Source organism: Melospiza georgiana, chromosome 1, assembly GCF_028018845.1.
Source record: "Melospiza georgiana isolate bMelGeo1 chromosome 1, bMelGeo1.pri, whole genome shotgun sequence".
Classification (NCBI taxonomy): Eukaryota; Metazoa; Chordata; class Aves; order Passeriformes; family Passerellidae; genus Melospiza; species Melospiza georgiana.
This window is the reverse complement of record NC_080430.1, coordinates 129,815,898-129,830,123: the sequence shown is the minus strand read 5'-3', so window position 1 is coordinate 129,830,123 and position 14,226 is coordinate 129,815,898. Positions and strand designations below refer to the sequence as shown.

Sequence of the window (14,226 nt, the reverse complement as noted above, 5' to 3'; positions counted from 1 at the left end):
AGTCACCACACCTAATTGTCTGTCCCCCAACTGCGATAGGATTAACAATTCCATCGATGGCTGACTCGTGGTGCTGTGTTCCCCAAAGCAGAGCCACACCAAAGCAGGAGCCCTGCTCACACAGGCATCCGTGTCCTGCTGTCCCTTGGCTTGGCGGGAGCCAGTGGCAGCGTGGCCATGGCAGCACAGGGCCTGGCACAGCAGTGACATCTGCCCAGGGCTCCGACAGTGCTGCAGGCCTGCGGGCAGCTCTGCATTGCCTTTCCCATGGCGTGTGATGGCTGCACAGTACACCCGGCTGCACTTCCCAGTCTTGGTAGCTTTAGGCTAAATCAGCAGAAAACACAGTCATAACTATGTCTTAAATGAAGAATCATCCTTGGGAAGGTTTGGTGGCGAGATAGGACTCAATACATGACCATATCTCTAGGCATAATTATTTTTTATTTCTCTAAAGGGCTAAGTAGTTGCTCCTTTAAAAGGATACTCCTTTTATTCTGGTATAATGTTCCATTATCTCCAATGATCAGGACAGCTATTTAATCATTGCTTTTACATTTCCAATGGAATATATAGGTAATAATATGCACTTTCTTCTTCATCAAGCAAAAACATGAATGGCATCAATAGAAGCAGTCAATAAATATTAAAACTTTTGAACGTTATAATCACAGAGGTACTCTGAGTTTATGGGTGGCTAAGTTCACTTTTACACTTTAAAGGCTGTGAGGGACTTGAGTGGTTGTTGATGAACACAAGTATGGTATGTTAGTAGAGATCAGGAAAAATGATAAAGATTGGCATAGAATGTGCAACCATTTTTGTAAGTGTGGAGTTATGGCTATGATTGGTCACTCTCTGCAGCAGATGTACAGTCTAACTTGCATGAGCATTTTTGTCTTGTTCATTTCCCTGTCTTAAAATGAGCAAAATAACTTGTAAAAATAATTTCTGAGAAAGGCACTGAAATGATATTTTGAAATCCTATTCAGATATATCTGAAATCCTATTTAGATATTGCACAGTCGTGTAACATTCCTTGCAAGAGAAGAGAAACAAATTATCCGTCTAGTTCACCAAAGACACATCTTCTAAATCTATAAAAAGGGACCAATTTAAGAGCTAAACCTGGACACCCTTCTCTTCTGCAGTACTACACAGGTCTGCCATTTTACATTATGATTTCTTTTCTACATGTGGCTGAGTATAATGTCACTATTCCCAAGAGTTTAACAAGCCACTGGTGTGTTTGGTAGATTATTTTTTCCTATTGTTTTCTTTCAGTCCTGTCTGTGCTGCTCTTCATCTGTACTGCTCTGTACTGCCTTATTTCCAAAGAATCACCTGGTGATCATTGACAATTCATCTTGAAGTACTATTTTCCTGAAAAGGTTACCAGTAGCAGCCCATCAGATTTCAGTATACACAGGCATGCCTGTATATAAAGAGAAGGAAGAATATCTTTCGGGTATTTACTATATTTATATATAGTGCCATGCAGAGTGGCACAGACTTAACATTAATTTAGTGTAATGTGTAACAAAAACAAATGTCTATCATATTTTGTTCAGATCTAACCTGAATACTGCTGCAGGATACTGTTTGTGTTGTATGGGCTGACTGGTGATCACCAGTCACCTGCCAGTTCTATGTTTGATATTACTGTTAACCAGCTCTAATACATTTGCAATCTTTTAGTTCCTCAGGCAAGTGTACATTTTCTCTACAAATCACCTCTAGTACACTCCCATCCTTCAGACTTCTCTGTCCAGCAGTTCAGCAAAGTGTGGGTTTGTTTGCATAGCTGCAACATCACTTTGTCTCTTGATTTGATAACCTTATCTATCTATTTACTTGGAAAAGAAAAAAAATTATATTTGTCAGTTAGAAGTTCTTGTAAACAGGCTAGGCCCCAAAAGAGGCTTGTACTTTACAGATAGCATGCATCACATTCTGTCTCCTGTTTAATCTTTCATGAGCTCAGTGATCATAGGCAAGTCACTAATCTCTCTGCTTTCCTTTCTGCACTGGTGAAGCAGTTGTGGTAAGAATATTCTTTGAGGGTTTAGATGTCTTTTCTAAGCTTTGTGAAACTTTTGGACATGCTGGAAATTTTGTACAAATTGAAACTGAGGACCGGGATAGCAAAGCAGACTAAAATTAGTAGATACCAAGACATAACTTCTGTTCTGTATCAGGGAAGAACTTCCTTTGAAAGTTCAGGCAGTTTAGATAGCAGGAGGGACCAGGTCCACGGCCGCTCTGTGGTGGCATGTCACAACAACACCATCTCTCTGTCCCTTTGCTCCTGCAGTATCGGTCGGGGCGGGATCCTCACCGAGGCTCGGACAACGTTTCCAACAAGTCCTCGGACAGCGATGTCAGCGACGTCTCGGCCGTGTCCCGCACCAGCAGCGCGTCCCGCTTCAGCAGCACCAGCTACATGTCTGTGCAGTCAGAGCGCCCCAGGGGCAGCAAGAAAATAAGGTGAGCACCATCAGCTACAGTGGCAGCCATAGCTGTGTAACTTCAGTAATGGAACACTTATCAATATTGTGTTTGACTTCAGCATTTCGCCTAGAATGACATTTGCAGGGATTTTGCAAAATACTGGCTCAAATGTCTTTTTTATCTAATGCTTCTTCAAGTCTTCACGGAGTTTGTTTTTAGCGAAGTTTTGTTGTCTTGGATTATCTAACATACACTGAAATAACAAACATATGCTGTCAGGAAGCATTAGACACGCTTTCTGAAAACCATTTTGTAAAATATACTTAATGTGACTGAAAAGACAGTTTAACTCAAAAATTTAGTGCCAGCAGAGGCATCTTATTTTTCTTTTAAATAGAACGCTGAACTTTTATAGATGTATTATTTAATAATTAGAGAGACCAATTCAATTTATTTAATACTTACACTAGTCCAACTTAACTGTAGGTGTACAATCATTGAGCTGCTCTTCAACAAGAGCAACAATTGTGTATCTGTGACTAAAACACAGCATTTTCTTTGCCTGCCCCCTGTGTGCGCTCAGAGGAGCTTTGGGTTTCATTTGGTGCACAAATGAAAGATAATTTTTCTAGGTGTAAACCACCTCCATCACCTATAGTAATTCTCAGAAAATTGTCCTCTTAAAAGAAAGTATTTGCAAATTTAAGCATCTGCTCATATGAGCATGGTTAAGTCCACATTGTTTCAGTCACACATTTCTTTCTAAATGTGAGGTATTGCCATGCAAGTTTTATTTGAATAGGAACTTACTAAGAAAATGCTCCAAAGCTCTCCAGTGCAGGCTGGGCTCCTAGCAAGCATGACTTACATTATGTCTGCTTCTATCCTTTAGTTTATATTTAATTTCTTTTGCTTTTCCTTTCTTCATGCACGCTCTTCTCCTGACTTTAATTTATTCTTTTCTTTTTCCTTTTTGCATGCCTTTTTCAATTTTGTTGACTTCAGAAGAACAAGGGATATAGAGGGGAAAAAAGAGGGAGGGCTGGAAGGGGATGAACAAGATGAAGTATTTCCTGAGGAGGAAGAAAAAGAGGAGGAGGAGGAAAAAGGAAAAGAGCAAGAAATTAATGAAAAAGGGGAAGGGCAAGAGGTGACAGAGAACTGTGATAAGGAGGAGATCAAAGAATCAGGGCATGATGAAAAAGCTCAAGAAGACCAAGCTGAGGAAGGGAAAGAGGATGACAGGTAAAATATATTTCTGTTTATGTAGATCTATTCTTTTTCCTGTACCAGCACCCTACTTGTCTTCCCTTTTTATTCCCTTTGCTTGCTTATTGCCTATGCTCTCTGCAGCTCTTTTTTTTTGTTTGTTTTTGCTTTCAGTCATCATGCTTTCATATTTAATCAAGTTTCATTCTCAGCTTCAATGAACTTGTTCTGCATACCAAATGAGGCAGCACATCAACTTGACTCATTAATATGCATACAACTGCAGCATATTATTTTTTAAATTAGTTTAGACTAAAGTTTGGGTTTGACTGTAATAAACAGTAGAAATTGTAAGCTTCTTTATTAGATTTCCTACTTGAATTATTATTTAATGGAAAAATGTTTTGTTGAGTGAAAACTCAGCAATATCAAAATTATCTTTACTTATATTTACGGCCATACTAAAGAAGAAAATCTGGATTTTCTTTTCAGTCCTCCTTGTGGTGCATACTGATTGACAATCTATGTGGATAAAGCAGATTCTTCCTTTTCCTTTTTTTGTTCCATGTGAATAATTGTCAAGGGTTGCTGTATTGTGGAAGGGTCATGCACTTCAGCTGCTGTGTTGTATCCAGAAACATTGCAGCCCAACTGGCTCTGGTTTTATCAGATAATATTCTAGAATTATACATTTTGCCACAAATCCTTAAAACAATGAAACTGTCTGACTTTTTGTATTGCAAAATCCATGTATGTCCCATTGAGAGAAATACAACATTCCTCTTTTCTTCATTAGAAAATATGACTTTCATATTTGATGAATATTTTTGAACCCATTCTCTGTCTTGCCTTTCAACAGCATGACTCTGTTCCAGGTTTCTAGATTTCACTCAAGCTGTGTGAAATATCTTTAGCCAATATGCTGTCCCTCATAGAAAGTAACATCCTTTTTGAGGAACAGCTTCTTGTTTCCTGAGCCAGCTTGTTCTTATGGTTGCTACCTGCTCTCTACCTTCAGGAAGAAGTGACACAAGTTAGGAATCTCTATAAAGAAACAAGATGTTATTAAGTGACTGTTGTGTAGTGACTTTTGTTTGTGTTAGAGTTTGGCTCCCTTGGTGCAAATAAGTCTCTAATATTATTTCCCCACTTTGCACATTTTGACCATTTTAATATGCAAGCTGGAATGAACAGAAAAGTTTATATTCACCTCCTTTACTATGGTAGAGTCAGTGCTCATTTTTTAGCATTGTCTGAGCATTTTTCTAGTGTAAGAATGAAACAGAAAAGCTAGATTGATTCCTGGATATGGGCAGCTATAGATATGTATACACATTTATATACACACGTAGCTGTGTCTCATTAGCATATTGAAATATTATGACTTGTGTGTTCAGTGGACAAGCCTAAAGGCAGGATCAGTTTTTGAAAATTCAGTGCCTTCTGCTCATTTCTCTGGCAATTTTTAAAATAACAGATACTTGGAAATTTATAAGATAAGGTAATGACTTCAGCTTCCAAAAAAGAATGTTTTCAGACACACCACAAATATTAAAAGTAACCAAACATATCAATTAAACATAGCAATAGGTATTTGAGATGCCCAGCAGAACAAAGGCGGCCAATTCTCCCTTGATAGAATAGCAATAAATTATCATGTAGTTCTTGAGATCTTGGGCATCAAGGAAAGATATATTGCAGATGGGAATTTTCAAGATATTTTTTACTTCAGAGGTGCATCTGTAGTTGGACAGCAGGCACCTTTCCTCTGGGCAATGTGGAATGCAGGGGCTGCTCACAATCATTCCATCATCAAAAAAATCACCCTATTAAGGATACCTCATACCTCTTGATGTTACTGTGTTTATATACTTCAGGAGTAATGGTAGTAGTCCCACTGAGGTCTTCAACCTGCTGAGATCATGGGTGGGTTGAAATGACTGTAAACACAGACATTCATCACTAATTAATCCCATGCCTATTTCACAGAGTACCTTGGCACAATAAAAGGCGTTTGCTTTCGGAGCACTGGTGTACATTAAATCAGTTAATTTTTTTTGCCAGAAGTAGTTGCAGCATCAGATTTAGCCTTAATTAAACTTTGTAAAACTTAACTTTGGCATATGCTTGATATGTAGGGAAATCATAATTGTGTTCTTTGCAGTACATGTTAACAAAAAAAGAGTGGCTCCAGCTTTGCTATTGGGTATTTATTATGTAGAGTTCACTAACTTTTTTCTTATTCCATCTCCTTGATAATCTCAGGGCAAAAAATAAAGGCTCATTATCTATAATCTTTGATCACTGATACTTGTTAATAAAGGCAATCTGATTTAGACTGCCCTAAATTTTATCCCTTTATATTTTTTAAAATGTCAATCCCAAGCATTAATTCTGATAGTCACAATACTTTTGTTTTACCATGAGAGTACAGAGCAAATGTAGTGACAGAGCAAGATTTCACTGTTGAAATACAACAGAAAAATACAACTTCTGTTCCAAGCACACAGAGTCTAAATTATGAAATTACATATGAGTCCAGAGAGGGAAGCACAGAAGAACAAAGAGATGTTCCATGGAACATAGGTACAACACAGTGCTGGAGACATCTTGACAACAGAGAATGAATACTAAGGGGAGATTTGAGGAGAGAAAATAAGGTATCTTTGTGAATGTTTCTGGAGAGCTATTTTCAAGCATTCAAGACAATGAGGACAAAACATGAGGTCCTTGCTAAAAATACATCAAGTGCATGAGGGACAGGCTTGATGATCAGGAGTTGATCTTTCAGTCTTGAATGAGAGATGATAAATGTGATAAGGAACATGTGCCAAGATACTAGGAAGTAAGGATGAATTATAGACAACTATGTAAAAGAGAGTATAACTTTTTACTGAAATGTGGAGGAAGATGAGAGAAGCAAATAGAAAGGCTATGAAACTTACCTTTTCTCTAGTATCCTGGAAGGGGTTATTGGGTTAATTGCCAGGGCTGGAGAAAAGCACTGCAGTATCTGTCATTTGAAATGGTGAGAGAGTGGACAAAGAAATTGTCTGTGTGGGTGGACAGAGGGCAGAGATGGGAAATAAAAAGCATGTGCAAGTCACAAAGTTTTGCTGTGTATTTGGAAGGAATCAGTGATATCCTGTTTGAAAAAAGAAAGTAAATTCTAAAAGATAGTAGAAGGAATAGAGCTGATTAAGTAAGAAGATGACACAACCAAGAAAGAAAAATTTGTTGTGGAAAAATTCAGCTGGGATGTAATTTTGCAGAGCACTTAAAAATTCAAGAAACAGAGTGCAATGCATGGCTTTAAGTAATGTGTTTATTCAGCTGAACCCTTATTTCTTTCCAAAGGTTCTTAATGCTTTTTGTGCCCCTTCCACTGTTAGGTATAAAGATTTATTTCAAATTTACTTTCTAGTTCTAGTTCATTCAGTAAAAAAAAGACTTTAGAGAATTTAATTTGTAGGTTTTAAAACTGATTCCTGATGAGTATTTGTTCCTTAGTTTATCATTAAATTGTAATTTTAGTATTTCAGGTTTTATGACCCTTCCACTGTAACTGCAGCTATTAACAGTTAAATGCAGTATTTTTTCTGGAAGAAAAAGCATGTCAATGCAGTCTTTGCAAGCTCCTTCACAGGGATGGAAGCCAGTAATGGTTTTGAAAGTCTTTATTCTGGTAAAAATATTAAAAAGTGTACAAAAGATAACAGACACTAAGAATCCATTTTCAATTGTATGTGCTGTTTGGTTTTTAAAGCTATTTCAAAAGTGTTTTAATGATTGCTTCAACTAGACTATTCAATGAAAGAAGTTAATTGTGTCTAACCTTTGTAGCCACATGGTTGGAAGAGAAACTGCATGATCAGTCTTTTGGCAGAATTGCAGTAAAGGTAGTCTGTGCTTCCAACAGAGACAGATAGATAGATAGATAGATAGATAGATAGATAGATAGATAGATAGATAGATAGATAGATAGATAGATAGATAGATAGATAGATAGATGGATGAAGTTCACCCAGTGTCATTTCTGCCATGGAAGGAGAGAGAACCTGGGTCCAGTTATGCCAGTGTTGATGCAGTTTTCAGGGAAAGCTTGCCTGCAGCTCTCAACAGATGTTGGTCTTTTTCAACTTTTTAACGTGACAACCAAGTGATCTTGCCATTCCTGGGATGAGAATGGCAGTTTGCAGTACAATGTTCACCAGCTCTTTTCAGCTGCAAAATGTTGCATTATCCAGGCAATTGGGGCAGGTGTGATGCACTGGGTCCTTGAACAAAAAGCAGCAGCTTTCTGTCTCTCTAACATAACTCTTCTGTGCTCTTATGACTAGATAAGCAGAGCTGCTTGCATATTGCTAGTCTGTGTCTTTAGAAACAGAGGACTCAAAAAAAGCTTTTTCAGTAAAACTTCCCTCGTATTATTCATCTGGGTGGATTCTGTTAGGAATTTATGAAAAAACTCTTGCCCATTTAAAGCTTACATTCAAGGCCACTACTTTTCAATGTAAGATTTTTACCTTTAATTTTCTACAGAAAGGCAAATATTCAAAAGCTATCAATTCATAGAGCTGCTTGGTCTGTACCAACACACATGGACAATAGTTCGGCCATTTGTTTTTTTACATTTTCATGGATGAAATTTAGATGTAAATTATCTATATCTTCTGGAAAAATACTATGGAAAAATATGCAGAAGATCAATGGTTCCAAACAGAATTGAATGAACAATTATATTTGTTTTGAAATCTGTACTGAGGAAAGAATAAAAATAATTTAAGAAATCTATTAAAGTCACCTATTTCCAAGTTATTTGTCACTGTCTATAGAACACTTGGAGATTTATTTTTCCTGCTACTTTGGAGTAAATACAAAAGATATATAGACTCCTTTACAGTTAGTAAAATAATTTTGATACGCTGGGATATGATAAATTAATGAATTTGGAAGTATACATTATTAACAGGTGAACAGTAAAAATAAGTTATTTGAAACAGTCTGCAGCTTTGATATCCAGCAGGGAACTCAGACATTTTTACTTTGACTGCAATGCAATATCTTTGAGACTGCTTCTCTCTCCATGAAATGAAGCCTGCAATTTTACCTCTGTTGAGTCAGCTCAGACCTGTGATCCATAAAGCACTCCTGATCCATGGTGCACTCCTGTTGCTAAATTTTATTTTAAAACAGTGCATCAGTAGTTTATACAAAACAAAACCACAAGAAATGAAGGGAGAAAGCCCTGTAGACACTCAAGGAAGCAGAGATGAAGGAAAAAAAATTAAAACGAGGGTTTGAAGCAAATATAAATTTTGAAATTAGTTTTTGCACTTTTAAGTGTGTTATAAAAAGATTAATTTTCTAAAAATATTTAAAAGTGGATTGAATCATAAGGTTTTTAATTGACAGACTTTTTTATATTTATTTGTACAGGACTGAGCTCAACAGATCTGGTGACAAGAATAGCAACAGCAAAAAGTGGTATAGAAACATATAAAAACAAGGGATTGAATATTGACGAATATAAGGCTTTTCTTTTTTGGACATTATGATTGAACAGATATGGCTCTGTATTAGTGATGCAGTTTTCACTCTTTTTACTGGAGTATTATTCTAATAGAATAGTGATAAGATTCTGTAAAATTATTACATATTGCTAAAAATGTACTTCATAAAAAAATATGAATATGCTTATCACTTAGCCTTCTAAGAAGCAAACATAAACTCCTTCATGTTATTTCTTAGAAGTATTTCTAAAATGCAGTTGCTGGATTTGTGATATTGTCTTTGAAGCACATTGCCAGGCCCATCTAGCAAGTGCTGTATTTGACTAAGGATAAGGGGCCCAGTGCTGCTCTTACTACTGTGTGCTTTATAGCTGTGGAAAGATAATGCTCCAGGGGTTGGGCATTGCCCATAGATCTGTTTTTAATGGTTTCTGACCAAACATATTAACATTTTCAGTAATTTCACTGCATGTTCATACTTCTCCTAAAGCCCATAAGGTGCCAGCTAAACCAGCTGGGAGATTTGTCATCCGGTTGCCCCCAGGAGGAAATCAAACTTCCTTACAAATACCACTGAGAGCCCAGCACTTCCCAGACAGCAGCCATGGCATAAACATGACTCCTGTGGAGGCCCAAGGTAAAAAAGAGGAAAGCTGCTTCAAACTTGCATGGTGTGCCATGTACACACTGTGTCAGCAGGGACATTTGGTCATAGACCTGCCTTCTCCAGCTCAGAAAAACAAAGATTTCAGGCTCATGTTCAGAAACATGTGAGACACCTTTCCTCACATTTTCTTTTTTATGATGGTCTTAAGTTTTCTGTATGCTTTTATAATTTCCCCAGAGACCAAAAGTGACTCAAAGTCATTTTGTCAAAGTGACAGAAGTCAGATAAGGCAAGATCACGGTGTCCCAGATAATGTCTCTTTGGTTGAAGTAATTACGGCTTCAGATTTCTTGCTCGTGTCCATTTAGTTCTCAGTCCCAGAAGATCAATTCAGAGACATGCTTTGAGTTTTGGAGATGTTAGCAGTGCCTATTCTGACCCTGATTTTTCAGAGTCCTCAAGCAGCCTGCATTCACAAGGATGAAGGAAATGTTAGAGTTGTTTTATTCTTTAGACAGCCACTTCCTCATACATGCATATAAGCATTAAAATGAGCCTGAGCATATTCCCTTTGTGCAGTACTAATCAAAGAAATACATTCTTTCATGAGTGAAGTATAGATGCAGCTATAGTGAGATCCATATTGCTGACAGAAATTTATTTAAATAAAGACTTTTCAAGACATTTGGATCTTCCCTGTGTATTATGTGATTTTTCTCTTAGTGTAATCTCAGTAGTTCATCCTGTCTACTTCCCCTATGTCTATCTTACAAAGTTTTCTAACTGTCAATGAGTTTTCTAAATAAGTAAATCTCCCTCACAGCAATTTCAGTTTAGCAAGATGATAAATCATAGCACTTCTTACCCTCAGGCAAAACATTATGTCTCTTACCTCTGTATATTTTTGAGCACTTCAGCATTCAAGTCTGAATTTTTTTTTCACTTTCCTGACTTAATTTTACATTATTTCTCTGGTGATTTGAGGTCTGGGACACATACTGGATTTAATGTCTGGTTTAGCTATTCACTGCTTGCTTTCCATTTCATAGAGCTCTATTCAGCCCTTTGAGAAACAACACTGAGCAGCACTAAGCAAGTTTGCAGTGTAGATTGTGACATAGCAGTGTAAATACAGAAAACTGGGCCCTCTCCTCCCTCCCTGTTGTAAGAATAATTAAATAGCAGGCTGGAACAGGCACACAACATTTAAATTTCAGATGAAGTACATGCAAGGCACATTTCTGCAAGAGAACAGTCTCGATTAAATCAGGTTGCTCATGATCAGTTTTAATTTAGCAAGCTAGTTGGTACCCAGCTTTTACAAACTGTTTCTTTGCCACACTGGGTTAAAGAAGATGCTTTCTAAGCTCAAAGAATTTGATGTTATTCAAAGTTCACTCAGTCTTTGACTGCAATGTACTTTATTTCCAAGCCTTCAGAGCTCATATGGACTTTTTACTAATGAATATGACAGCTGACTAATACAAGACTTCTAGACCTCAACTAATTTTCTTGCTAGACTTTTTTTGCAGAGTAAATCACTGTTTTAGTTCGCTGTATCAAAAATAGGGATTTCATCAAAGATTTATTACTGTTAGCAGGGTAATAAAGCTCTTCAGTAACTTTGTAGAGGAAAAATTGAAAATTTTTATTTTAGATGAATATTAATATAATCCTCATTACAATTGCTATTTAAATTAACAGAAAATATCAACTGTATGTTTTACTTTTAAAAATATCCAATTATTCTACCAGAGAAGGAGAGAAATTATATCAAAAATCTCTGAAGCTCTGTGTATAATTCAACTGCTAGCATTTGGAAACAGCTAGCTGTTACAGTGTTTTTTCTGCATCATTCATTTGCTGTGGCTATGATTTGGAAATAATCTTATGCTCTGACCCCTGCCTCTGCCATTTATTCCTATTTGAAAAAAAATTGCCAGAGATGTCATGGAATACTTCCATTAATTTATAATAATAAAGCAGTGTGGACAGCTTTACATCTACCAGAAAGGGGGAAATACAGCTCAAGTCAACCTATGTACTGTAGCAAGTGAGGTATTCCTGATTAGTAATGAAAGAGAGTTTTGAAAAAAGAAATTTCATATCAAAATATTGCTACTTATATTTTGAGATGTGGCCACTAGTTTTATTTGAATAGCAATATACATAACAAAATAGATTATAAAAACTGCTCTATTTTTCCTCCCAACTTTCATGTTATAATTTCAATAAAATGAACCTAATAATTAAGTCAGTCCAGTAGCTATTAGAGATTTATACCACCAATAAGTTAATAGAAGAATTTTTGACCAAATGGATCTCCAGAGACTAAGTCATTATAATTTTGAACCTGCAGTGTCTCTCTTGGATGTGAATTGGCAGACGAGAACGAGTATTGGCCAGAAGCGCTGTTCCCATGGAAATGTTATTTCCTACATCACAGCTGTCCCCATAATGCTGCTTTTGTTAAATTTCTTCAGTAAACTAATGAAATAAGAGCATCTCTGATTGAGTTAGCAGGTCTGTTATGAATGGCATTAAAATTCATCTCCTGCTTGTAAAAAGCAGTAAACAAAGTCTTCAGTGGGTCTTCCAGTCTCACAGGAGACATATATTAGAAAATATATTTTTCAACAACTGAAAAATTTTTAAAACCCTTTCCCTAGGACATCACAGCCCACAGCTGTACTTGGCAACCTGAATTTTCACTATTATGGATGCCTTATTTTCATTTGGGATCATTAACAGAGAGCTAAGCTGGAAAGCAATAATATTAATTTTGCTTTGACTTTGAATTAAAGAAATAAGGAAACCTGCAAGGTCTGCCAAATGACTTGTGTAAATCTGATTCTCTGATGCATATGTTTATGGCAGAGCAATGAGATTAAAAATTGTGATTTCTAATACTGCTGTAAAGACTGGTCTCCCCTCAGTCTCCTCCGGAGTGAATGCACCAAGTAACCTGATCTGCTTCTCATATGGCTTCTCCTCAAGGCCCTTCACTATTCATTGCCATTTGGGTGCCCTCTGATGCTTTTATATCTTTCTTACATTGTGGTGCCCAAATTTACCCCCAGCACTCGAGGTGAGGCTGCCCCAGTGCAGAGCAGAGCAGGACAATCCCCTCCCTTGCCCGGCTGGTGATGCTGTGCCTGGTGCCCCCCAGGACACTCTTGGCCCACCTGGCTGCCAGGGCACTGCTGGCTCATGGTCAGCTTGCCAGTGGCCCCCAGGTCCCTTTCGGGGGTGCCGGTCTCCAGACTCTTGTTTCCCAGTGTGTATGTCCAATCCCAGGTGCAGAATCCAGCACTTGTCTTAGTTAAACTTCATATGGTTGGTGATTTCCCAGACCTCTAATGTGTCAGTCTCTCTGCTGAGCCTTTCTGTGTTCAAGGGAGTCAGGAGCTTCTCTTAATCTAGTATCATCACCAAACTTTGGAATACCTTTGATGTCACAGGTCTCTGTCAGTCTGACTCTCCTCAGCTGGCTAACATAGTATATTTTTAAGAATACTGTTTAGTGGCTACAGCTCTCATACTCCACCATTGGCTTTAAATTACAAATCTATATAGATATCCTACTGTAATTTCTTTTCTAATGCCTTATTTTTCTCTTGTGATTTTTTAAAGGACTTTCTTCTTTATCTTTGAGAATATATTCCTCTAAAGTGTATGCATCTTTCCTTTTGCTTTTTTCACTGGAAAACTGAAGTGTCTGAAAAGATATTTACACTAAGACCTGTCTGCAGCTCTTGGTTTCCTCAAGAGCTCTCCTGGATTTTGGGATAGTGCGTGAAGCAACGCTCTTGAGTGAGCTTTGTCCTTCATTCTGCTCTTGTTGATTGTTTGGTCCTGTTAAGCCAAAGGCAGTGGCCTGGCTGCCACCTTCACTCAGCTCTTGCTCTAGGCTGTGGGCTGCCACATAGCTGGGGTTGTGTGCTGATTTTGTTCTTGTTTTCATTCTAATAATAGTATTATTATGTCATTATGCGCATATTATTTGGACTAGGATAATTACTTTATTTCCCCCTTTATTTTGTTCTTCCCCTCAGCATCTGGCTGCATATTTTCTTTGCTGAGGATATTTTTAAAATTGTTATTATCTTATTAGACACCTTGAGAACCCTATTTTTACTTCATATCTATTCATTACCTCATACAATTTCATAAATTACTTTTATATAATATCTATTTTAAAATACTCTTGCATGTATTTAGCTGGATGTCTGTGAGATTAGATTTGTGTATATGTAATACAAAGAAAACTTCCAGTAATTTCTGTTTCCTGTTAAGGAAAAAGACTATGATTTACTCTCTAAATTATACTCTGAGGTCAAAATTTCTATTAGTTCAGAAAGGAACCAAATCTGACATACAATACCCAGTTTGTCTGAGAATGGTCCATCTGTGGCAGTGTCAAAAGGTGGACTGGGTAGAAGCATG

At 37.2% G+C, this 14,226-nt stretch overlaps 1 protein-coding gene across 50 annotated transcripts in view; it reads left to right on the top strand.

Annotated features, from left to right (window-relative positions):
* The window catches only part of RIMS2 (regulating synaptic membrane exocytosis 2), a 443,516-nt gene that overhangs the window by 372,804 nt on the left and 56,486 nt on the right, over positions 1–14,226 (top strand). For 45 of the 50 annotated variants that reach the window (XM_058037275.1, XM_058037251.1, XM_058037219.1 and 42 more), the window contains one exon: positions 2,315–2,487. The exons of the other annotated variants lie outside the window; for them this stretch is intronic. In XM_058037275.1, coding sequence (XP_057893258.1) covers positions 2,315–2,487 — 173 coding nt within the window. The remainder of the gene's footprint in view (positions 1–2,314; positions 2,488–14,226) is intronic. 50 annotated transcript variants of the gene reach the window in all.